Source organism: Pelophylax lessonae (assembly GCF_965119305.1).
Source record: "Pelophylax lessonae genome assembly, chromosome: 3".
Lineage (NCBI taxonomy): Eukaryota > Metazoa > Chordata > Amphibia > Anura > Ranidae > Pelophylax > Pelophylax lessonae.
This window is the reverse complement of record NC_138770.1, coordinates 196691011-196717296: the sequence shown is the minus strand read 5'-3', so window position 1 is coordinate 196717296 and position 26286 is coordinate 196691011. Positions and strand designations below refer to the sequence as shown.

Below are 26286 nucleotides of genomic sequence, written 5' to 3'. Positions count from 1 at the left end.
TGACCTTATGACTTCGCAAACCCACTTGTCCGGGATTCTGGAAAGCCATGGATCCGGGAACCGGCGAAGACGTCCCCCCACCCCAGTTATGGGTGGGGGCGCACCTTCAGGCTTTGGACGATTTATCTTCAGGTCTGGAGGGGGCGGGCTTTTGCTTGCCCGACCAACGTCCCCTGAAGCCTCCTGAAGGAGCTTTGGAGGACTTAATTTTTTCACCCGCGGGACGAAAAAACCTTTTGTGAGCAGAAAAAGAAGGCCCTCGTTTTTGACGAGTTCCTTTACCTTTAACATTTTGCAGTAAAAAGGTGCTCTTTCCACCCGTGAGATCCTTAATGATCTCATCTAAGTTGGCTCCAAAAAGACGCTCTCCTAAAAAGGGGATATTAGCCAATGCTTTTTTGGAACCTTGGTCGGCTAACCAACCTTTTAGCCACAGTGTACGCCTGAGAACCACCACTGAGACTGATGCTCGCGCCAATAATGGAGTGGCGTCTAACGCCGCATCACACACAAACTGTAACCCCTGTATCATTTGTTCCAACAAATCTGATACCGCCTGAGGGACCTCTTCTAAGTCCCGGCGTAACCACTTGGTCCATTCAGTTACAGCCTGCGAAACCAGACCAATAGCAATTATTGGTCTGAAAGCTGATCCAATCAAGGTAAACATGGTGCGAGACATAGCTTCTATCTTGCGATCCACTGTATCTTTAAAAGACGGAGCGTCTTCTAGAGGAATAACTGTGGCTTTATTCAGTCTAGCAATTGGTGAATCCACCACAGGTGGTTCTGTCCATTTCTTAATGAGGGTTTCCTCAAACGGATAACGCCTGTTAATGCGTTTAGAAATAGCAGAAGTGCGTTTTGGCAGACACCATTCTTCTTCGATTGGATTGCCAAAACATTTGGGCAATGGAAAAACCTTCGCCACTTTGATGCGTTTTTTAGTCCCAAAAGGGATTTCAGTTTCAGCTATTTCCGACGGAATACCCTGTAATCTTAAGGTTTCTTGAACAGATACAATGAGTGCGTTTACCAACGCTTCCTCTTTGGCTATGGCTGATGCCGAAACATCCTCCTCACTGTCTGAAGAGACAGTACACGAGACACTAATCCCAGATGAAGTACCTGCAACTGCAGAAATAGGCTCAGAGTCTGAATCCGAGGTTTCAGATAATAAGGGGTTAGGCGGGGGTCGCTTTCTTGCGCCCTGTCCCTGACAAGCCACTTCCACCCGGGACACAAAAGTTTCCATAATAGCTGACAATGATTCAATCGTCAGTGGGGTGCTGGAGGATCCTGCAGACCCCTCGAGGGGATCCGGAGGAGATACATGAGTGGCAGGGTCCATGTTAATTCAGGACACCTTTGCCAGAAAAAACAAAAAAACTTTTTTTTTTTTTTTTTTTTTATGTGTCTCCCCCTAGCGCAATAGCGCCCCTCAGAGTACCTGCTTCTCGATCCCCACAGAGAGAGAGAGAGGGACCCCCAAGGCTCACCAACCGATGCAGTGAAGTTTCCAACCAACTGCAGTCAGCGTCTGTCTTTTACAGACTGGAAGGAGCTGTTGCTTTTTCCCGGGTAGAAGGACGTGGCTCCGACCCCTGTGTACGCCTTCCGGCGTTCCCAGCTCTCCACGAGGTAGCTGGGCTCATGAAACATGGCCGCCCCCATACAAGAGACAATAGACTCCAAAAACATGGCGGCCGGCGTGACCTGAGGACATACATGCACCTGGTCTACGGCAAAATGGCGGCGGACCGCCGAAATCGTTTTTTCCAGCACATCCACCTGCATCTCTGCTAAGTGGCGATTTATTGATCTACAGGAGATACACTACAAATAAGGTAGGATTATACCTCCTATGTCTGCTGTAATGCTACAGTCTGCTGGGTAGAGTGTTAGCTCTCAAACCAAGTCCACTTCCCACCAAACACATACTGTATTTACAAGGGGGACTTTTAGTGTCAGATATATACTGACCAAGTATGGAGGGGCCCATAATTCATACTGCCTCATAACGAGGAAAGAAAAAAGGGAACGTTTACTCACCATACCGAACCGACAGGCACCCTCTCTTCACAATACCCTCTCCACCGGGGTGGGGGGTTGTGGACCATTCCGGACGCCTCGACTCTCTGGTTCCTGGCGTCCAAGCGAGACTTTTAACTCGCAAGGTCAGTCCCTCCACTGGGACTCCGTCGCGGCCGACCCAGCGCGGAGCTCTGGTCTGCACGCGCTCGTAGGCAGAAACCGGGGTGACCACTGGATCTCAACACCCAGCCCGTCGCCCGGCCCCGCATACTTACTTGAATGTGTCGCGGCCGACCAAGCGCAATGCAATGGTCTGCGCGCGCTCGTAGGCCGGCTGGGGTGACCACTAGTGTCGCCCAGTCCGGCGTATTTGCTTGAAGATCTCACAGGAAAAAAACACTGGAGAAAAACTGCCTAAAAAAAAAATCTTTTTTTTTTTTTTTTTTTTAAAGAAAAAATCTTGCCAGGACCAAAAAGATCCCAGCAAGGAACTTAGGTCCTTACTCCTGACTAGACAGAAAAAAACTGATTCCCTGTAGCAGAGAGAGGGAGGATATACCCTCAGGGACTGCCCCTAAGGTGGAGCCAGAACGTTTTGTCTTTCTGCCTAGTCCTACTCCTGCGGAGACAACATAACCCAGCTCTTGAGAATCAAGAAGACTACGTCTGTCAATGAGCGATAGAGAAATGCTTACACTTGAAGAGGGGCCATTGAAATGAATGGGATTTTGCTTGTTGAGGGGGCGATTTGAGACTTCAGAGATGAGCGTTTTACGAAATGAAAAACGTTCAGGTGTGAACAGGGCCTTAGGAGTTACTGTACAGTTGTGTTTTCATAGAAAGAAGAGGTGCACCACCAAGCATCATCTGAGCCAACTGAAGGGGAGAATGGCCTTCCAAAACACATAAGAGATGGAAAAAGTCTACTGTGATCCCCAAAACAAGCAACTCCTGAGAAAATCTTGTATGCTAAAATGAGCCTGACATTCAGACATGAGCACTAGTACAATTAAGCTGGCCATACACTGCTTGATCTTCGGCCATATCCGATGAACCGGCCGAAATTCAAGCAGTGGGTGGTTCTGTCCTCACCCTACCATCTGACATCCTTCAAAAACAATTGAAGGAGCCAGGCAGATATTTTTTGGGTTGATCAGCTAAAATCACCATTTGGCAGTGCCCACTGTTTTCTGCTGCCAGCACTGGCTGGGAGAATACAATAGCCTCAGTGGGAGATTCACAAAACTGTTAGATTATCTATTAGCATACGGCCAGTTTTACATTATCCAGCAGGTAAAAATATTTCTGCAATCTCTGATGGATTTCTATTACACAATTCACTCACTGTGCACCAGCAGGTTACACATATGCAGAGGCCTTGTATTCAGGGGGTGGGGACAGCCAGATCTCTTATCTTCTTAGACGAACAATGGCATAACTACCTGTCTATGGGTAGGCTTGTGTTAAATTCACCTTACAACTGTAGAATTTTGTTTGACTGAGAAAGTATTAAAATCGCTCGCCTGAATATTTGATAGTGCCTTCATGGACTCACTAATTTCCAATGACTTTTCCTTCAAGTACCATTTCAGTGTCTCAATGTTCTCCTTACAGATTAAAGTGATATTAAAAGGTGAATTGTATTTCTTTTTTAACCACTTGCCGACCGCCGCACGACTATCTACGGCGGCGGTCAGCCCCTCACAGGCAAAGTGACGTAGGTCTACGTCGCTCGCCTGTGAGGGTTTAGGGAGCGAGCGCGCGCCGCCGGAGGCGCGCTCCCGCTCCCGCGTGGTCACTAACCCCCCCGCGCGTGTGACCGGCGGACCCGATCGCTGCCGGCCACTCTGCGATCGGCGGGGGAGAGGGAGAAAGTCAGGCAGCTTGTGTAAACAAGCTGCCTGTCATTCTCCTCTCTGTATGAGAGATGATCACATGGATCTACTATGTAGATCCATTGATCACTCTGCATACAGTTGAAGCCACAGCCAATCACAGTTAGAATCACGCCCCTAGGGACACACACAGCCCCTCCCTCTCAAATAAAGTTAACCCCTTCACTACCAGTGTATTTTTACAGTAACAGTGCATATATATAGCACTGATTACTGTAGAAATGTCACTGGTAACCCCAAAAGTGTCAAAAATGTCAGTCAAGGGTCCGATCTGTCCGCCGCAATGTCGCAGTACCGCAAAAAAAAAAAAAATCGCAGATCGCCGCCATTACGCGTTAAAAAAAAAAACAACAAAAATGACAAAAATCTTTCCCTTTGTTAGTAAACGCAATAACTTTTGCGCAAACCAATCAAAATACGCTTTTTGCGATTTTTTTTACCAAACATAGGTAGCATAAAACAAATTGGCCGAAAATATTAAAAAATTTTGATTTTTACATTTTTTTTGGGGGGAATTTCATATAAAAAAAAGGGAAAAATATTGCTATTTTTGCAAAATTTACGCTTTTTTTGTTTATAGCGCGTGATCAAAAAATCGCACAGGTGATCAAATACCGCCAAAAGAAAGCTCTGTTTGTGGGAAAAAAAGGACGCCAAATTCGTTTAGGTACAGCGTCGCACGACCGCGCAATTGTCCGTTAAAGTCACGCAGTGCCGAATCGCAAAATACCCTCTGGTCGTTTAGCAGCCAAATCCTCCGGGGCTTAAGTGGTTAAATAAACATGTCATACTTACCTGCTTTGTGTACTGGTTTTGCACAGAGCAGCCCGGATCCTCCCCTTCTCGGGTTCCCCACCGTCACTCCTGGCCCCTCACTCCTGCACCCAGAGCAAGGGCACACAGGCTTGCTCCCGAGCCACTGCTCTACGTGCCCATTCACACACTGAGCCGCTGCTCTGCCCCACCCCCTCTCTCTCCTTACTGGCCAGGATTGAAAGCAGCAGGAGCCAATGGCTCCCACTGTCGTCTCAGCCAATGAGCAGGGAGAGTCCCCAGAGATCCAAGGCTCTTATGCGCATCGAATGCATGAAGTTAAAAAACCTTGAACCTTTAGAACCACTTTAGGTTTGACAGGTGCATGCTCCTTTCTTAACCTCCCTGGCGGTATTCCCGAGTGTGGCTCGGGGTGGAATTTCAGTGCCATTAGCAGTAACCCCCGAGCCACAGTCAGGGTACCACCAGGGAGAAGTCGCTGGCTCCTGGAAGAGGTTACTTACCTTGTCCCCAGGATCCCTCAATATATTCCGGCAGTGTACGGAGGCCGGATCTTCCGTCTGATGCTGTGTGCCCCGGCTTCCGTTCCCTGTGAGCGTCGCGTTGCAGGGGGGTGGAACCGGCAGCAAATTCAAAAAGTAAAACACACTGATATATTGTAATCCTATTGGATTACATTACTAAATAAAATAAATTGACCTTAGTTTGCCCCTCCCCCCCCCCAGTGTCCTTGCCTGCAGTTTTACTAATATATATATATATATATATATATATATATATATATATATATATATATATATATATATATATATATGATATAAAGAAAAAGGTGCGCTGGTCTGTGATATGCTGCTACCAGATGAAAAATGATACGTGATAAAATAATGAGTGGTGCGCTATATCAATATATTGGGTGTATATTCCAAACAATAACAATTAATACATAAATACAACCTCAAATATAAACAAAATATATATCAGTGCAGAAATGTATATGGTGTGAGAAGTCCCAAGACACAACTGTGTCAATAGTAGGACCACCGACAGTGGTGTATTGGTGACAGGTGATAGTTAATTCAATTGGTGAGTTGAAATTCCCTCCACCTGCTGGAGTTCCTCCTTACCGGACGGAATAGAATAAGTGCTTTTCTATGGTGAAAATAAACGATCCTGGTGCTCAAACCAAACGAAGTGCTCCCCACCGTGCATTCACTAGAGCCCGTCAGGCCTCTTACCAGATAAATAGGGTTATCATGCACTGCTCACTGCTCTCAGATCCAACCGATGTTGGTAGCCACAATGGATATAGAAGTCATATACCACTCCACTGTTCACAGTCGGGTAGATTTCTATGTCCAGACAGTGCTCATGGCCACTTGTTATAGGTGATTAAGAGGATCATTTCGCTCCAGTCCTTAGATGTGGTGTCTGCATTTGTTTTGGTTTTTTTAATGTATTTTTTCTAGTTATTGTCTCCTAATGGTCTGGCCAGTAACATGGTTCTTGTCTTAGGGTTGCTACGCTCAGTATCCTTCCTTATCTTTGAAGGCGCAACTAGCCACTCTGGAAAAGCAACATTTTTAGCCTTGGCTGTGGAGGATTGTGTTGTTGGTGGTGGTGCTTGTTGTTGTGGGTGATGGGGAGGATGATGAGGAGGAGGTTGGAGAGGTGGAGGAGGATGAGGAGGAGAGGAGTAGTTGTTGATGGGTAACAGTCGCCAGGACTACGGTGGCTATGGCGCTGGATTCACAAGGCAACAGTTGCTATAACTCACAAAAGAGGGAGGCAGCCTAACCTGAGAGGAGGAAGAGGAGGAGCCGCCTGACACTGACATACACACAGCCTGAGAGGACATGGATGAGAGAGTTTGGAGTGGAGCAACTTGACTGGCCTGCACAGGCCTCAACCCGACAGAACACCTTTGGGATGAATTAGAGTGGAGACTGCAAGCCAGGCCTTCTTGTCCAACATCAGTGCCTGACCTCACAAATACTCTTCTGGAAGAATGGTCAAACTTTCCAATAGACACACTCCTAAACCTTGTGGACAGCCTTCCCAGAAGAGTTGAAGCTGTTATAGCTGCAAAGGGTGGGCCAACTCAATATTGAACCCTACGGACTAATGCCCTGTACACACTATCAGATTATCTGAAGACTTTTGTCTTCAGATTTACCTTTTCTATGTAGTGCAAGGGCCTGCCGGATTGCATACAAATTGAAAGTGTTTAGGTTTGACCTCATATTATATGGTTTTGGTAAGTCTGCAGACAAAAGTCATCAGATAATCTGATAGTGTGTACAGGGCATTAGACTGGGATGCCAATAAAGTTTGTGTGTAAAGGCAGGTTTACCAATACTTTTGGTAATATAGTGTGTATATTAATATAATAATGGTGTTATTGCCATTATCGGTGTACTATTGAACCCTACGGAATATGACTAAGTTCATGTGTGAGTGTAAAGGCAGGAATCCCAATACTTTTGACAAAGTTTGAATTTTTGAATTTATTTTCAAATACATTATTTACATTTATTTTCAAATATATTATTTAAATTATTTGAATCCCCTGGTTGCTAAACTTCCAGAGTTAAAACTATCCGAAACAAAGTACTCTGGGAAGAGAGCTAAAAATAGCAATGTGCAGAAAGGGAAACAGTTTTGGTTCACATGGATTCTGGATGGGCTGATGCTTCAAAAAAAAAAAAAATGGTTGTGTGTTGGGGTGGAAGTAGAAAGGGGAAGATTCAGCAGTGTGATAGGAGGAGGGCTTTATATCAGAGGAACACACACAGCCCATTTATAGACAAGAGTCCTAGCATGCTGAAACGTATAGAGCGCTCTGTGTATGCGTCATCCAGCAGCACACATACTTATGTTCTACTTACAGGCTGTTTAATCAGTCAAATCAAAGTGTACATTGAGGAAGAGAACTCCTACTAACACTAACAGAAGAAGGAAGGAGGGATAAACACAGTATGTGTATAAAAACCATGCCTGGTTAGGTATCAGAGAGCTGCAACAAGGATATAATTACTAGGGTTAATTATTAAGTTTCAGTGACAAAGGTCTGGAAACCTAATTATATCATAACAACACGTCTGCTTAGCGACTATCGCAATAAAGAGCACCAGTTAAAAAGCAACCAACTCTACCATATTGTTTATCTCCTATTTGCACACATTTATTTAGCACTGTAGCAGAATGGTGCCTCAAGCAGGCTTAGGGCTCTTTCACACGGCCGCTCCGTGTGTCCGCAAATCATCCTATTTTTTTGCGGATGATTTGCGGACATAATGCAAGTCAATGGCATTGCGGATGTCAGCGGAATACCATCCGCTGACATCCGATTTTCTTCCTTTCAGTTCTGTTCCGTTTTTTGGAACGGAACAGAACCCTATTTTTCCTCCGTGTAAAAAACGGAAAGGAAGGAAAATCGGATGTCAGCGGTGTCATCCACTGACATCCGCAATGCCCATAGACTTACATTATGTCCATATATCATCCGCAAACGGATGGAATGATATGCGGACATACGGAGCGGATGACACAAATGTCATCCGCTCCGTGAAAAAAAAAAAAAGTCCCGCAGCGGACAAAAACAAACGGAGCGGCCGTCTGAAAGAGCCCTTAGGCTACGTTTCCACTATAGCGGCTACAAAGTTGCGCTACTTCTAGCGCGACTTTGTAGTGTAACTTGTTTGCGGCTACTTCTGGGGACTTCAGTGCGACTTCCTTCTACCTGAGGGACAAGTCGCACTGAAGTCGACCCAAAAGTAGTGCAAAAACCTTTTTACAAGTCGCTGCGACTCAAGTCGCAGCAGTTTGAACGGGCCTAATTGAAAATAATGGGTTTTGACTTGTTGCGTGACTTGACATGTGTCAAGTCGCACTACAAGTCGCAATAGTGGAAACTGAGCCTTAAGCCCCGTACACACGCACAGATTGTTGGCCAACCGATCGGCCGTCTTTTGTCCAGTGTTGGTTGAAATGTGCTCTAGACTTGCACTGGACTTTTGTTGGCCAACAAAAACCAACTTCAGAAGTGATGTCATGTAATGGTTGACTTCCCCTGTGTTTTTTCTTCTCTGAGCATGCCCAGTCTTGCTCATCTGATTTTTGTCTGCCGAAATCTGTACTGACTGACGAACAATCGGCCGTTCTTTGTTGGCCAACAAAAATTTTATAGCCTGCACACCAGATTTTTTTCGGCCGAAAATTCACAGTTGGTTGTCGGAAGCATCATACTAACAAGCCTACAATCGGCAGATCGGACGTAGGCCGACAATTTACGGCCAACAATCTGTGCGTGTGTACGGGGCTTTAGTCTGAGTTTAGTTAATTTTTGTTTATAAATCAGCACAAGGGATGGTACTAAAACTGGGCATAGCTGGTTCGATTTTCTTTTTCATTCACCCAGCAAGCTGAAAAAAAACAAAAAGCAAAGTAAAAAAAAAAAAAAAAAAAAAAAAAAAAAAAAAAAAAGAAAATCCTCTGAACAATCGCAGGTGCTGATTCGCTCCCACTGTGTCCACAGTGGGAGCGTGGCTTTGGCGGTGGTGCACGCCCTAGAGTCGATGGAAACAATCACCTACAGGTATGTAACTTGGCTCTTAAGGGCCGCCCTGCCGCAGTAAATGCACATGGGGTGGTCCTTAAGTGGTTAAAAAAGGAAGGCCCTATTCACGCGGGGCGGACTGCGTTCCGGTGAGCAGAGGATCCACTCACAGATCCCCTGCTGAACTAAGCAGAGCAGGTGAATGACAGGTCGGGTCCGATCAGTTTATACAGAGTGGACATGGACAGAATCTGCTCTGCTCTATAGTCCAAGTGTAAACTAACCCCACTGTGTTTACACCCGACTACCCTCCAATCCGATCTGACTACCCAGAGGATAGGAGATTTCCTTCAGTTTGTTTTTAGCGGATCGGATCAGAGGTAGACGGATGTTAACGGACACAAGTCTGTTTACACCTGCCTGTCCAAAAGGGGTGAATAGACCCTCCAATCAGGTCAGCCTGAAAAATTGACAGGCGGGCCTGATCAGAACATTCGTGTGAAAAGGGCCTAGGTCTAAGAATCGCATGTGATTCAGAGCACACTGCTCTTCAAATCACATGCGATATCTGTGCAATGCAAATTCAGCCATACAGATTGTATGGCTGAATTTGCATCGAATTCGGACAGAACACGCACAGGACCCTTTTTTGGGTCCACAGCAGAATCGGATAGCATGGTGGTTTATACCTATGCGATCCGATTCATGTCTGAACTGACAGTTCACACTGCGATATGCGAACTGATCTGGGGGTGTTATTAACTTTGTATTGACACCCCCAGCAATTCGCATATGGTAGTGTGAACTGCCTGCAATTTGAATGCAATGCTGGAACCCACAGTGGATTCACAAGGTTCCTGCATAGTGTATATAATATATATATATATATATATATATATATATATATATATATATATATATATATATATATATATATATACACACACACACACCGGCATAAAGAGTGCCGCCACCAGCACAAGAGACAAATATTATTCAAAGTAAGTACCATCCTTTCTGCTGATAAAAAATAAATAAATATGCAAATGTAGGGTTTAGACCCGGTTCACACTGATGCGAGTGCCGGGTTCGCATGTAATGTCGGAGCGCACTGCTCCGACATTACATGCGATCAGCTGTGCGGTGCGAGTTTAGCCATACAGTTTGTATGGCTAAATTCGCATCGCACCCGGTGCAAACACGCACAGGAGGCATTTTTGCAGCCGCATCAGGATCGGATCGCACAGCGGTTCACACTTGTGCGATCCCATCCTGTGCGAACTGCACGATCACACTGCGATATGCGATCAAACTGGGGGTGTCGTTAAGATTACATTGACACCCCCAGCGGATCGCATATGGCAGTGTGAACTGCCGGGGGTGCGTGTGCGATGCGGGAACAGGCTGCGAATTCGCAGCCTTCCCGCATCGCAATAGTGTGACCCGAGCCTGAAGTGGCAGTTCACATTTGTGCGATGTGGGAACGCTGCGAATATACAGCCTGTTCCCGCATCCGCACCCCTGGCAGTTCACACTGCCACATGCGATACACTGGGGGTGTCAATTAAAGGTTAACGACACCCCCAGATAAGATCGCATATCGCAGTGCCATCTGCAAGTTCGCACAGAATCAGATTGCACTAGTGTGAACCACCATGCGATCCAATTCTGCTGCGGACCAAAAAAAGGGTCCTGTGCGTCTTTTAGTGCGATTGCGGTGCAAATTCAGCCATACAAAATGTATGGCTGAATTTACACCGCACAGAGATTGCATGCAATTTTAGGAGCAGTGCGCTCTGAATTACATGCCATCTCTGTGATCACACTAAAGCATGTTTAAACCCAAAAATAAAAATATAATCTATTGCAGCTTACCAGTCCTTGGAAGTGGCTCTCTTTCTTTTATTTTCACTTGGTGATCCTGCCAGAAACACACCCTTGTTCTAGGGTGACAACACTTTCTCACCGTACTGCATCTATGGCAAGGCAGTGTTGTCACCCTAGAACAGGAGTGTGGAACAGCCTATTTTCTCTATAATAAGGGGTGGCTGGGTGTGAGGACAGGTACAGAGGAAGGATTTTTTGGCGCTTATTAAACAGATATAACAAAATGCTTACAAAAGAATATTGAAAAATAACCCAGTTTGAAAAATAAATTGGTAGTGTTTACATACCACTGAATCGCAAACCTGTGCTTTATCTATCAGCGGCCATATTTCTGATCAGCAATATTGCAAAGGGGGTCCATAGTCCTGTGCAAGCCATGACTCTGCTTCAATTCACTCCTAGAGACCGAGCGGGTAGCATGGGCCTGTGGAGGTCTGCTATAAAGTGTACCTGTTACTTTGCCTTGCAAGGTTAAAAGCACAGATTCACTTGAAGTAGCTTATGCCAGGGAACTAGCATTTTCAAAATGCTCATTCTAATATGAAAGGTGTATTTTAAAAAGGAAACTATCATGATTTTTGATCTATTTCATTTCAGCATTTTTTTTCAAATCTCAACATTTTTTAAAGATTTCATGACACTTGGTAAAAATAAAAAATAAAAGAAAAATTTGAATAAAGGAGATGTACAGCCAAAGTACATTTGTCTGTACATCTCCTATGGATGACAGGAGTACAGTTTGTTCTGCACTCCTGGGACTCCTTTTAAAGAGCGTGCTTAAATCTGCTCTCTGCTGACATTATGGATGACAGTCCAGGCACCATGTCATCACGACAATGGAAGTCGGGATCCGCTAGGAGCCTGGACTGAGCCGGCCGCTCCCCACCCCTCCACAGCCCAGCGCTCCAAAGAGCGAAGAGGGGGCAGAGCTGAGAGCTGCTGACTGTCATAATCAAGCGATCGGCGGTGTTCAATCACTCAGTTCTCAGTGCAGAGGCGCTGGAGGACCGATTGCTGCATCCACCTAGGTAAATATAAGGCCCCTTACATACTTGGGGACCGTTCAGATCCACCTGTCAGTTTTTCAGGCGGACTTGATCAGATGCCCCATGCATCTCTATGTCAGCGGAGACATGTCTGCTGACATCCGATCTGATCCTGTCCGTCAACGGACAGGCGGTCCATTCTCATCCTATTCCTCCACAGAGGACAGCGGGGACCTGACGGCTCTGTCTCCACACACAGAGCGGAGACAGAGTTGCCATCCGCCTGCTCAGCGGGGGATTGGCGGATCAATCCCCCACTGAGAAAAACTGAGTCTGCCTGACGGAGCGCACAGTATGAAAGGGGCCTAATAGGGGGAAAAAAAATGTAAACCCAAAAAAAATGTAAACCCAAACTTTACTTTTAAAAACGTATTACAGCTTGTATTCACCACCTAGTTTGCTTGATTTCTATGAAGATATCCCATGCTGCCTGCCTTTGCAGACTGACTAGTTATAACCTGGATAGTGTGCCAAGGGTCAGAACTGTCAGGATTGTGCTGTCATCTGTGCCTCCTTACTTACCTGATGAAGTAACAGGTGCCACCAGAACAGGAAGGGAGGGAGAAGTCTCCAAAGGGGACACAAACAGCAATAAGAACACATTCATAGAAGGGTGTGTGAGGGTTAGCACCTCTCTAAGGTTTTTATTGCTGTCCGAGTCCCCACTCCACTAACTGGTGAACACACGACAGAAATGGGAACAGACCACAGACGGCAAAATCAATATCTGGGGGCTCATATCTCTGCTAGAATGGGGGGAGGTGGGTTGTCTGTTATCCAGGTCTATTTTTAGCAATACAGCTGCAAGAAAAAGCCCTCTGGAAAGATTTTCTAAGAGTGCCTCCTGCTGGCTACCAACAGTAAATATGAAATATTTTAAGGCAAAAGTTCCAATTATTAAAAAAAAAATAAAAAAATAAAAAAAGTATTTAAAAAAACACAAATTTTACAACCTAGGTGACACAATACATCGAGCCTTGCACTGCAACAGATAATGTTAGTAATGCCTACATCTGCAGTTCTTATGACCCCCCCTCCAGGGTGACAGTTTTTGTGGTCAATGTTTTGCAGAGTGTGCCAAATATTCTGCTGAGGCTGCATGACATTTCCAAACACATTGGAAAAAATACACAACTAACCAAGAGCTCCCTAGGATCCATGTTACATTATATTACCAAAAGTATTGGGACACCTGCCTTTACACGCACACAAACTTTAATAGCATCCCAGTCTTAGTCCGTAGGGTTCAATATTGAGTTGGCCCACCCTTTGCAGATCTAACATCTTCGACCCTTCTGGGAAGGCTGTCCACAAGGTTTAGGAGTGTGTCTATGGCAATGTTTGACCATTCTTCCAGAAGAGTACTTGTGAGGTCAGGCACTGATGTTGGATGAGAAGGCCTGGCTCACAGTCTCCACTATAAAATTATCCCAAAGGTGTTCTATCAGGTTGAGGTCAGGACTCTTTGCAGGCCAGTCAACTTCCTCCACCCCAAACTCGCTCATCCATGTCCTTATGGAACTTGCTTTGTGCACTGGTCCAAATCATTTGGTGGCGGGGGGATTATGGTGTGGGGTTGCCTTTTTAGAGGTTGGGCTTGGACCCTTAGCTCCAGTGAAGGGAAGGGAAGTCTTCAGGCATCAGCATACAGTTTGGGGATGGCCCCTTCCTGTTACAACATGATATAGACATGGATGAGCGAGTTTGGGGTGGAGGAACTTGACTGGCCTGCACAGAGTCCTGACCTCAACCCGATAGAACACCTTTGGGATGAATTAGAGCGGAGACTGGGAGCCAGGCCTTCTCTCCAACATCAGTACCTGACCTCACAAGTGCTTCTGGAAGAGTGGTCAAATATTCCCATAGACACTCCTAAACCTTGTGGACAGCCTTATCAGAAGAGTTATGGCTGTTATACATACGCAATGCTAGGCAGTTGATGTTTCAGTGCTGAGATTGCGCTCACTCTGTGCTCCCAGCACTATGAAAGACAGCTGCGGTCCTGGCTAATGAATGGAAGCTTGTTGGACTGGCTCCCAATCATTTGACCACTGTGACAGGTGGAGGCAGTAAAAGCAGACAGATGAGCTGCAGTTTTACCACCCACCTAATCAGGGATATGCAGCCGCTCAGGGTTGTAGCCTCAATGCTTTGCTTCTCAGCCAAAATCAAACCTGTGAAGTCCAGTGGACAGTACTGTTACCGAACACAACCCATTAAAGTGAACGGGCCCCAATGCAACTGTGGTTTGGCCTTTTCAGGGTAAAACCGTGCCCATCGACTGCCCTTTGAAAAGTGATCCACCACAGAATGCTTTTGAAAGGGCTACCGCACGTATGAACGAGCCCTTAAGGTTTAGCTTTCTTGAAATAGTTTTAAACTTGTTACACCCACCCCACTATGCCTATTGTCTGAGAATGTTGCTGTCATGGTATGTGAAAGCATTTCAGAAACATATCACATAACTCATCAAGACACAGAAAACTATAAATGAAAATCACACAAGCCAAGTATCTGGCCTACAGGTCCAAATGTGAAATTCTGTAGAAATGTCCAGTCTATGCTATGAAAAGAAAAAGGGTTACATGGGGTCTTTATATAATAATTGCTGAATCTGATAGTACAATATGGATGTCTTTATATATAGAAAACCAGTAGTGCAGAGTCTGACAGCTACAGAGGAATGTCACCGACAATGACTAACCAGACCCTCCCCCTGGTATGAGCGACTGTTGGAACTTGTCAAGAAATTTCTATCAAGATAAGGAAATTGCAGGGGAAGGGCAAAAGCTAGACAAGCAAAGAAAAGAGAAGTAATAGCACAAAGAGCAGAAAATAAAATACATTCCACATAGAAGTCTTAGGCCTCATTCACACTTTCATCAAACCTTTGTTTTTATGCATTTACAGGACATTTCTCAACAAATGTAAATGCCTTTAATCATTGTTCAATGGCTAGGACTAGAGGATTTTCTTTATTCCTGGCCGAAGGGTCTGCCATGGTATTGCACAATGGCACCTATCAGCTTCCCCTTCCCTTTTTTTTTTTTTTTTTTAAATGTGTGTTTTGTCACTTTGCACTCACATCCTGATTAGTAGGGTGTAGGTTGCTGAAAGTTTTTTTTTTGAGGGGTACATGGCCTTCTAGTCCTCCACTCATGGGGTCTCCCTTCAGGGGAGCCCAACCTAGTACTTGGTTGGTCTGTTTCGGCAGGCCTCCCAAGGTACATAGTCCATCTGGGTTTCAGCCAGGTGGGCCAGTGAGTTCCCCAGTCCCTGTCAGGAGCCTTGTGCCCCGGGGGAGCAGGGAAAGGGTCCTTTCTCTTCCAAAGAGGACCATGTGTACATCCTGTGCACTTTTGTGTGTACACTTTTTTTTTTGTGTTAAGTTTTTGAGTGTATTTCACTACACCATGGGACTAAGCGCCCATTCACACTGGCGCGACACGACTTGCTGGGGCGACCTGTGAAGTCGCGGTGCACAGCGACCTCGGCGCGACTTGCACAGACTTCATATCATTGAAGTCAATGCAAGTCGCCTCCAGGTCGCCCCAAAGTAGTACAGGACCCTTTTCCTAAGTCTGAGCGACTTGTGTCGCTCCTATTAGAACGGGTCCTGTACTATTCAATGGCGAGCGACCCACCGCGACTTGTCTGGCGACCAAGTCTCCTGACAAGTCGCGCTAGTGTGAATGGGGTCTTAAAAAAAAAAAAAAAAAAAATCACAGCAGATCACATGACAATTGAATGGTACACTTTCATGTGAATGGTACACACAAGGCCAATCACAGCCCATCTGTACCATGTGATTAGCTTTGACCAATCACAACAAAAGACACTGAAATCAGTTTAATTCAGTAAAAATGGTTAATACCAGTGAAATTCATTAACCAATTACCGCCCGCATCCATAACAGCGGTATTCTTTTAAACAGCGGGCAGTCGGCTTTCGGATAAGGGTGGTCCCAGCAGCGGATTCGCCATGGGATCACCCTTACGTTGCGGCGGAAGAGGTGCCCCCCCTCCCACCGCGTCCCGTCCGTTTTCCCAGCTTACCGGACACGCTGGCAGCGGGGAAAGCGATCCGGTCCCGGATCCTCTGAGACAGGTGCTCGAGTGAGGGCAAGATGGCCCTCATTCGACTCTATGGTCTTGGAGGACCGGAGCGACGTCAAACGTCATTGCCTAGCAAATGGTTTAAAGATTTTTTTTTCAATGTTTTTTTTTTTCCCTCCTTTTTAGTGTGGTTGTGAGGTCTGAGGTCTTTTTGACCCCAGATCTCACAATAAAGAGGTCCTGTCATGCCTATTTCTATTACAAGGGATGTTTACATTCCTTGTAATAAGAATAAAAATGATCAATTTTTTTTTTTTTTTAAACGGTGTAAAAATAAAAAATAATTAAAATAGAAAAAAAAATAAATACAGTACATTTAAGTGCCCTGTCCCCGTTAGCTCGCGCGTAGACGCAAACGCATATGGAAGTCCCACCCACATATGTAAACGGTGTTCAAACTACACATGTGAGCTATCGCCGCAATATTTAGAGTGAGAGCAATAATTTGAGCCCTAGACCTCCTCTGTAACTCTAAGCTGGTAACCTGCAGAAATTTTTCAGGTGTCGCCTATGGGGATTATTAAGTACCAAAAAGTTTGTCGCCATTCTGCAAGCATGCACAAATTTGAAGCATGACATGTTGGGTATCTATTTACTCGGCGTAACATTATCTTTCACATTATAGACAAAAAATGGGCTAACTTTTCTGATTTCTTACTTTTTAATTAAAAAAAGTGATTTTTTTCAAAAAAAAAAATGCGTTTGGAAGGCCGCTGCACAAATATGGTGTGATAAAAAATATTGGCAACGATCTCCATTTTATTCTCTAGGGTCTCTGCTAAAAAGAAAATATATAATGTTTGGGGGTTCTAAGTAGTTTACAAGATAAAATCATTTTTTTTGCTAGAAAACACCAAGTGTCAAAAATAGGCCCGGTCTTAAAGTGGTTAATATAAGCAATCATAATGTGTAAAAAAATAAAAATAAAAAACTGATCACCTCCCCAGAGCAATACAGCATTACTGTATTGCTCTGGTCACAGTGTTTTATATATCACTGTGACCAGATCAATACAGTAACACTGTATTGATCTGGGGAGGTGATCAGGTTTTTTATTTATTTATTTTTTTACATACTGTCATGAGTCAGTGTTCCTTATCACTGCCACACCAGTTATATGGTAATGCTGTACTGCACTGGTGAAAGTATGTAAAAAAAAAAAAAAAAAAAAGTATGTAAAAAAAAAAAAAAAAAAAAAAGGTATGTAAAAAAAAAAAAAAAAAAAAGTATGAAAAAAAAAAAGCAAATTTTTTCATTTCCCAAAATATTACAACTTCAAGAAACTCACCATGCCTCTTAGGGTCCTTTCACACGGCCGCTCCGTGTGAAAGGTCCGCTGCGGGACTTTTTTTTTTTTTTTTTCCACGGAGCGGATGACATTTGTGTCATCCGCTCCGTGTGCCCGCATATCATCCCATCCGTTTGCGGATGATATGCGGACATAATGTAAGTCAATGGGCATTGCGGATGTCAGCGGGTGACACCGCTGACATCCGATTTTCCTTCCTTTCCGTTTTTTACACGGAGGAAAAAATGGGGTTCTGTTCCATTCGTAAAAACGGAACAGAACTGAAAGGAAGAAAATCGGATGTCAGCGGATGGTATTCCGCTGACATCCGCAATGCCATTGACTTACATTATGTCCGCAAATCATCCGCAAACGGATGGGATGATTTGCGGACACACGGAGCGGCCGTGTGAAAAGGACCCTTACTAAATACCTTTTACTGTCTACTTTCTAAAAAGGTGTAATTTAGGGGATATTTGTACTGTCCTGATATTTTCAGGCCTCATTACCGTCAGACCGACAGTACATCAGGAATGGTTGATTTTCAGATATATACCATAGTTTTTGGACTTCCTACAAACAGAGTAAATGGGCTTAAAAGAAATAAATAAATAAAAACCATCTCAGTTAAATTTCTAAGGAAAACAGAAAATTGGAGGCAGGATTGAGAAGTTCACTGGTAAGCGACTACAGATCAGGGAGGGAATTTGAGGAAGCAGACAGTGAAAGCAGCTGTTCAGGACCCCGGCGGCAGCACTTCAGCTGCACAGAACTACGATTGTCAGTGACACTTGCACAGCTGCACATCAAGCCTCAGAAGTATGGCAAGGAGTCCCCAAACTAAGCTCGCCAGCATTTCAGGGCGGAGGTCACATGCAGAAAAATACAGCTACAGCAGTGCCAGGCATGCTGACGAATGGTCATTACAAAACTACTCTGGAGACCAGCCTTGGCAGCTTTAAGCACACACACCCAGCTCCTATACACACACATATTCATAATACGCACACCACACGTTCACCAAATGTCTCAGCACACAGAGTACACTGCACATAGACTACATCAGCCCACCTACTAAGGAGGAACCCTTCAAATAGCTTTTAGGTCTCGGGTAACTTCTTTAAAACTATTAGATCTACAGTTCATGGTTTAATCCTGAAATTAAAAATAACAATGGCTAGAAAAGAAATAACAATGGCTAGAAAAGAAACAGACAGTGAAAGTTGTAGTGACCCCTTGAATTGGTGGTCAGTGCGGGCAGGGGGGGATCAACCTTACATTGGTGGTCAGTGCGGGCAGGGGGATCAACCTTACATTGGTCAGTGCGGGCAGGGGGATCAACCTTACATTAGTGGTCAGTGCGGGCAGGGGGGATCAACCGTACATTGGTGGTCAGTGCGGGCAGGGGGATCAACCTTACATTAGTGGTCAGTGCGGGCAGGAAATCAACCTTACATTAGTGGTCAGTGCGGGCAGGAAATCAACCTTACATTGGTGGTCAGTGCGGGCAGGGGGGGGGGGGGGGGATCAACCTTACATTGGTGGTCAGTGCAGGCAGGGGGGGGGGAATCAACCTTACATTGGTGGTCAGTGCGGGCAGGGGGGATCAACCGTACATTGGTGGTCAGTGCGGGAAGGGGGATCAACCTTACATTGGTGGTCAGTGCGGGAAGGGGGATCAACCTTACATTGGTGGTCAGTGCGGGCAGGGGGGGGGGGGGATCAACCTTACATTGGTGGTCAGTGCGGGCAGGGGGATCAACCTTACATTGGTCAGTGCGGGCAGGGGGATCAACCTTACATTAGTGGTCAGTGCGGGCAGGAAATCAACCTTACATTAGTGGTCAGTGCGGGCAGGAAATCAACCTTACATTGGTGGTCAGTGCGGGCAGGGGGGGGGGGGGGGATCAACCTTACATTGGTGGTCAGTGCAGGCAGGGGGGGGGGAATCAACCTTACATTGGTGGTCAGTGCGGGCAGGGGGGGGGGAATCAACCTTACATTGGTGGTCAGTGCGGGCAGGGGGGATCAACCGTACATTGGTGGTCAGTGCGGGCAGGGGGGATCAACCTTACATTGGTGGTCAGTGCGGGAAGGGGGATCAACCTTACATTGGTGGTCAGTGCGGGAAGGGGGATCAACCTTACATTGGTGGTCAGTGCGGGCAGGGGGGGGGGGGATCAACCTTACATTGGTGGTCAGTGCGGGCAGGGGGGGGGATCAACCTTACATTGGTGGTCAGTGCGGGCAGGGGGGGGGGTCAACCTTACATTGGTGGTCAGTGCGGGCAGGGGGGGGGGATCAACCTTACATTGGTGGTCAGTGCGGGCAGGGGGGATCAACCTTACATTGGTGGTCAGTGCGGGCAGGGGGGATCAACCTTACATTGGTGGTCAGTGCGGGCAGGAAATCAACCTTACATTGGTGGTCAGTGCGGGCAGGGGGGATCAACCTTACATTGGTGGTCAGTGCGGGCAGGGGGGATCAACCTTACATTGGTGGTCAGTGCAGGCAGGGGGGGGGTTAACCTTACATTGGTGGTCAGTGTGGGTAGGAGATCAACCTTATATTGGTGGTCAGTGCGGGCAGGGGGGGGGGGGGATCAACCTTACATTGGTGGTCAGTGCGGGCAGGGGGGATCAACCTTACATTGGTGGTCAGTGCGGGAAGGGGGATCAACCTTACATTGGTGGTCAGTGCGGGAAGGGGGATCAACCTTACATTGGTGGTCAGTGCGGGAAGGGGGATCAACCTTACATTGGTGGTCAGTGCGGGCAGGGGGGGGGGGGGATCAACCTTACATTGGTGGTCAGTGCGGGCAGGGGGGGGGATCAACCTTACATTGGTGGTCAGTGCGGGCAGGGGGGGGGGATCAACCTTACATTGGTGGTCAGTGCGGGCAGGGGGGGGGGGATCAACCTTACATTGGTGGTCAGTGCGGGCAGGGGGGATCAACCTTACATTGGTGGTCAGTGCGGGCAGGGGGGATCAACCTTACATTGGTGGTCAGTGCGGGCAGGAAATCAACCTTACATTGGTGGTCAGTGCGGGCAGGGGGGATCAACCTTACATTGGTGGTCAGTGCGGGCAGGGGGGATCAACCTTACATTGGTGGTCAGTGCGGGCAGGGGGGGGGTTAACCTTACATTGGTGGTCAGTGTGGGTAGGAGATCAACCTTATATTGGTGGTCAGTGCGGATAGGAGATCAACGGTACATTGGAGGTCAGTGCGGGTAAGAGATCAAGCTTACATTGGTGGTCAGTGTGGGTAGGAGATGAACCATACACTGGTAGTAAGTGGGGCAGGAGATCAATCTGTCATGGCTCGCATCTCAAGTAACCCCTAGCAACCTCTGGGAAAACCCTGGTTGAGAAACGGTAAAGCAGCAAATCTAACAAGCAGGTGAGTTGGACAAAATAGGTCATATCAACATAAAAAGTTTACCAGATGTCATATGCACCCAGTGCAGGGAGGAAGGTCTTTTAGAAGGCCAAAATGTGCCTCCCCCCCTTTTAAGAGCATGAGTTGCAGGTCCTGCCCTTTTCAACCCCCCCCCCCCCCACCTGCCCAAGGCAGCTGCCTCTTCTGACTAACTCTTTGCCCAGAATTGTAAACAGCCAAGTTGCTGAAAAACCAAACCCACGCCACCTTCGCCACGTTAATAAGTAGAGGACATGTTTTCTAAAGGTTAAATAGGCTGAAACAGGACAATTTCTCTATAAAGAACATAAACAAAAGAAGAAAAAAAAAGCCCTGCACATTTCTTCTACTTATCTCACAGATAAAGTCTGCCATTGCCCATAATAAACATTTGTAGTAGAGGAATGAGATAGCTGGGTCCAGTGTGTGAGTAGTGCAATGGGGATGGTGGTACAGAAGGTGAGTTACAGGAAACAGCACAGAGTGAATCATAAGGAGAAGTTAGGAGGGGGTGGGAAGAGGAACTATGAATCAGCCAGAGGGGACGGTGATGAAATCTATGCTCACCCCACATAAAGGAGGAAAGTGCAAGCCTGACAGATCTAAGTGCAGGAGTTAGAGAATAACACATTCTGAAGGGAGAATAACACATTCTGAAGGGGGAAATGGGACTAAAGCAGTATTTAGGAGATCTTGCAGCACAAGTGACCTCCTGCTAGTCTAGTACTAATGGATCCTGAAGACCCCCCCCCCCCCCAGTAATGGGCCACATACATCACATTTCTGGCTGAGATTTGCAGACAAGTGCTGACCTGCGAGCTTAACACATCTACAGAGTTTGTGTAAGATTGCAGACGTAAGAAATACTCGTGATCACAAGGTGACTTTTGCCTTTCAAGGTTTGTATGTCAACACAACAGAATTAATCGTAAGAGTGTGGGTAAGGGTATACTCTAAAGAGAACCAGTGCTTTAACCATGTGGGCCAAATTAGCAGGTTCACTTTGATGGCAGCCCCATGAGCAGCATGGATGCCCTGTACGTCATACTTCTCTGTTGGGATCCCCAATCATTTTCGCTGCCATCTGTGCACCGTGTCATTAAACAGGAATCTGCCCTGTACACCCAGGCAGTCTAAGTGCCCCATGTTTGCAATGCCCTACATATCAAGCCCCACTCAATATATTAGAGCCAGTTGCCATCTGTGCCCCATGTATTTACCAGTGACCAGGAATGCCCCGTTTCCCCAGACAGTCTAGGTATCCCATATGTATATGGTAATGCCAGTGAGCAGATACGTGGCCTGTACACCCTACCAGCCTAGGTGTACCAAGCAGTAAGCCATGTCCCTCTGCTAGGGTTTCCAGTCATTTCAGCTGCCATCTGTGCCACATGTGTATGCCAATACCAGTCACCAAACATGTGCCTTCTACCCCAAGAAAATCTGGGTACCCCATGTATAGGATAACATCAGTGATCAGACATGTGCCCTGTACAACTTACCAGCCTAGATGCCCCGTGTATTATGTCATGTCCCTCCGCGAGGTTCCCCAATCGTTTCAGCTGCCATTTGTACTCAATTTATATAAGACCAGTGACTAGGAATGCGCCCCCACAGACAGCCTAGATAGTATACCCCATATATGTCATGTCCTTCTGCCAGGGTACCCAATCATTTCAGCTGGCATCTCTGTGCAACATAATTGCTGGGACCAGACATGTGCCCTGTATGCCCAGGCAGTCTCGGTGCCCATGTATACCATGTCCTGCTTCTCGGGTTCCACTCAATTTTAAAGTCAGCTGCCATCTGTGCCCTGTGTAAGTTCACATTTGTATGCTGTGGGAATGTACGCAATATTATTTGTGTTCCCGCAGAGCATTAAAATGTACATTTATTCTTGTAGGTCCCTGCAGTGCCATTTATTCTAAGTGGCACTACAGCGTGGGTGCATTGCAGTGCACCAAAACGCCTAATAACCTTTTAGCATGCATTTTGGTGTGCTGCATTTTTACAAAACAGGTATATGTACGTCTTGGGTGTGATATACTGCATCTGCATTAGAAAACCTATGTAAATGCATAGGATGCCCTATTGCAACACATTGAAAGGTGGGCATCAACGCATGTATGTTATCAGAGAACACAGGGGTGAACCTAGCCATGGGGCAATGATCAGACATGCCAAGTCTGGCAGTCAGGTGCCCCATGTAGGCCATGCTCTGTCGCCAGGATACTCAATCATTTCTAGAGCCATATCATTTGTGCCCCATGTACTTTTTACAGACTATGCCAGGGCCCCCCATATTTTCAGCTGTCATGTGAGCCCCATGTATATAAGACAACTGACCAGAAATGTGCCCCCATGCAGTATGCCATACTGCACTCAAGGACACCAAATATTTCAGCTGCCACGATTGATGACCAGAAATATGCCCTATCCCCCTAGGCAGTGTAGGTGTCTGACATATGCCATGCCCTACTGCCATGATCCCCAATCATTTCTAGAGCCATAGGTCATCTGTGCCCCATATACTGTATGTCATACAGAATATGTCATTTCAGTTACCCCATTTTCTGTGCCCCCTGTATAGAAGGCCATTGATCACACATTTGCCCTGCCTCCCCCCAGACAGCCTGGGTGTCCCCTACCTCCTGTGCCAGGTCCCCCAATCATTGCAGTTGCACTCTGTGCCCCATGTAAATGCCGGTCTAGTGATCAGAAAGGTGTCCTGTCATCCCAGTTAGTAAAAGCGACCCATGTACATGATAAGACCAGTGACCAGGAATGTCCCCCCACCCCAGGCAGTATGCCTTGCTCTGGTCAGGGACCCCAATCATTACAGCTGCAATCTGTGTCCCATGTAAATCCTGGGGCCAGAGACCAGACAGATGCCCTGTGCACCCTACTAGTCTTGGTGCCCTATGTTTATCGGTGCCACACTCTACCGACAGGATTCCCAAACATTTGTAGATTCAACTGTCATCTGTGCCCCATCTATGTCATAGAAGAGTATGCCAGGGTTCAAAATCAATTCATGTGCCCTCTGTGCACCCCGGTTAAAAAAGGCTGGGCCAGAGACCACACCTATGCCCTATACACCATGCCAGTGTAGGTGCCCCCTGTATGTGATAAGACCAATGACCTTGGAATGTCCCCCCAGGCAGTCTAGGTGCCCATATATGCCATCCCCTACTGCCAGGATCCCCAATCTTTTCCAGAGCCAGCTGTCATCTGTGCCCCATGTAAATCCTGGGGCGAGAGACCACACCTATGCCCTATACACCCTGCCAGTGTGGGTGCCCCCTGTATGTGATAAGACCAGTGACCTGGAATGTCCCCCCGGGCAGTCTAGGTGTCCCGTGTATGCCATCCCCTACTGCCAGGATACCCAATCATTTCCAGAGCCAGCTGTCACCTGTGCCCAATGTATGTCACTCAAGAGCATGCCAGGGTCCCCAAGCATTTCAGTTGCCCCCTGTATATGATCAGACCAGTGATCACACATGTGCCCTGCCCCTCAGCCTGGTTGCCCCATGCCATGCCCCTGTGCCAGGGACCCCAACCATTCAAGCTGCCCTCTGTATATGATCAGACCACCTAGACTGCCCAGGGGGGACATTCCAGGTCACTAGTCTTATCACATACAGGGGGCACCCAGACTGGCAGGGTGTATAGGTGTGGTCAGGGTGTATATAGGGTAGGTGCCCTGCCCAAGTGCCAGGGAACCCAACCATTCCAGCTGTCCTCTGTACCCCCTGTATATGATCAGACCACCTAGACTGCCCAGAGGGGACATTCCAGGTCACTATACTTATCACATACAGGGGGCACGCAGACTGGCAGGGTGTATAGGTGGGGTCAGGGTGTATATAGGGTAGGTGCCCTGCCCAGGTACCAGGGAACCCAACCCTTCCAGCTGTCCTCTGTACCCCCTGTATATGATCAGACCACCTGGATTGCCCAGGGGGGACATTCCAGGTCACTAGACTTATCACATACAGGGGGCACCCAGACTGGCAGGGTGTATATAGGGCACATGTTCCCTGCCTCCCCAGTGAGATGCCATGCCCCAGTACCAGGGACCCCATCCATTCCAGTGCCCCCTTTAAATGTTGGGTGTAGTGCTCAGCAATGTGCCCTGTCCTCCCCGGCAGCCCATGTATATGATATGAAGCCCAGGTGCCCCATGCAGCCTGTCATGCCCCTGGCTGGCACTCACTGTTTGAACATGGTCTCCATGTCTTTGATCTGCTTTCGGGAGAACTCCTTGAACTCGGTGTACGGGTTGAAGATGCTGGTCCGGTTGGCTGGCACGGCGGCGCCTGCATTGATGTCATTCCTCCGGTTGAGCTTGGCACTGAGCTCGGAGTCGGCGCTGGCTGTAGCCGGTTTATCCTCCTCCCCGCCGCTGTCCTCAACCCCTCCGGACTCTTCCTGGGGATCCGTATCTTCCAGCACTAAGCGCCGCTGCAGCTTCTGGGCCAACTCGTTCTCTGCCATGAGAGCCGGAGAGAGGAGAGGAGCCGGGAGGAGAGGAGACCCGTGAGAAGAGAGGAGCTCCGGAGTGTTCACAAACTTCCCTCAGACCCGGGATAAGGGAGGGGGAGGAGCCCCGGAGAGGAGGGGGTGGGTGGGGCCAGGCTCTGCCCGCCCTCTGTGTATAGCGCCTGCGGGACAGGTGTACTGCCTGCCCGGGACTGTGCAGGGACATTCTAATACAATTCTAGTAATACAGCAGGATTTCCAAACTTTCTATACAAAGGCCCTTCAAACTTTACACACTACTCAAAAAAATGAAAGGAACACTTTAATCAGAGTCAGTTATACTCCTCAGATGTTGAGCTGGTCAGTTAAGTAGCAGAGGGGGTTGTTAATCAATTTCAGCTGCTTTGGTGTCAATGAAATTAACCACTTTAAGACCGGAAGGATTTGCCCCCCTTCTTGACCAGGCCCTATTTTGCGATTTGGCACTGCGTTACTTTAACTGACAATTGCGCGGTCGTGCGACACTGTACCCAAATAAAATGGATGTCCTTTTTCCCACAAACAGAGCTTTCTTTTGGTGGTATTTGATCACCTGTGCGATTTTTATTTTTTGCGCTATAAACAAAAAAAGTGACAATTTTGAAAAAAAAAAAAACAATGTTTTTCACATTCTGTATATAACATTCTCAAAACAAAATTTAAAAATCAAATTTTTAAGGCTCCTTTCACATGGCCGCTCCGTGTGAAAGGTCCGCCGCGGGACTTTTTTTTTTTTTTTTTCACGGA

General features: G+C 46.8%; 1 protein-coding gene across 1 annotated transcript in view; it reads right to left on the bottom strand.

Moving 5' to 3' along the window:
* Positions 1–25548, bottom strand: part of EFHD1 (EF-hand domain family member D1) — a 55651-nt gene extending 30103 nt beyond the window's left edge. The window contains exon 1 of the mRNA XM_082251946.1: positions 25235–25548. Within this exon, the coding sequence (XP_082108072.1) occupies positions 25235–25515 (281 nt within the window). The 5' untranslated portion in view covers positions 25516–25548. The remainder of the gene's footprint in view (positions 1–25234) is intronic.
* Between the last annotated feature and the right edge of the window lie 738 nt (positions 25549–26286).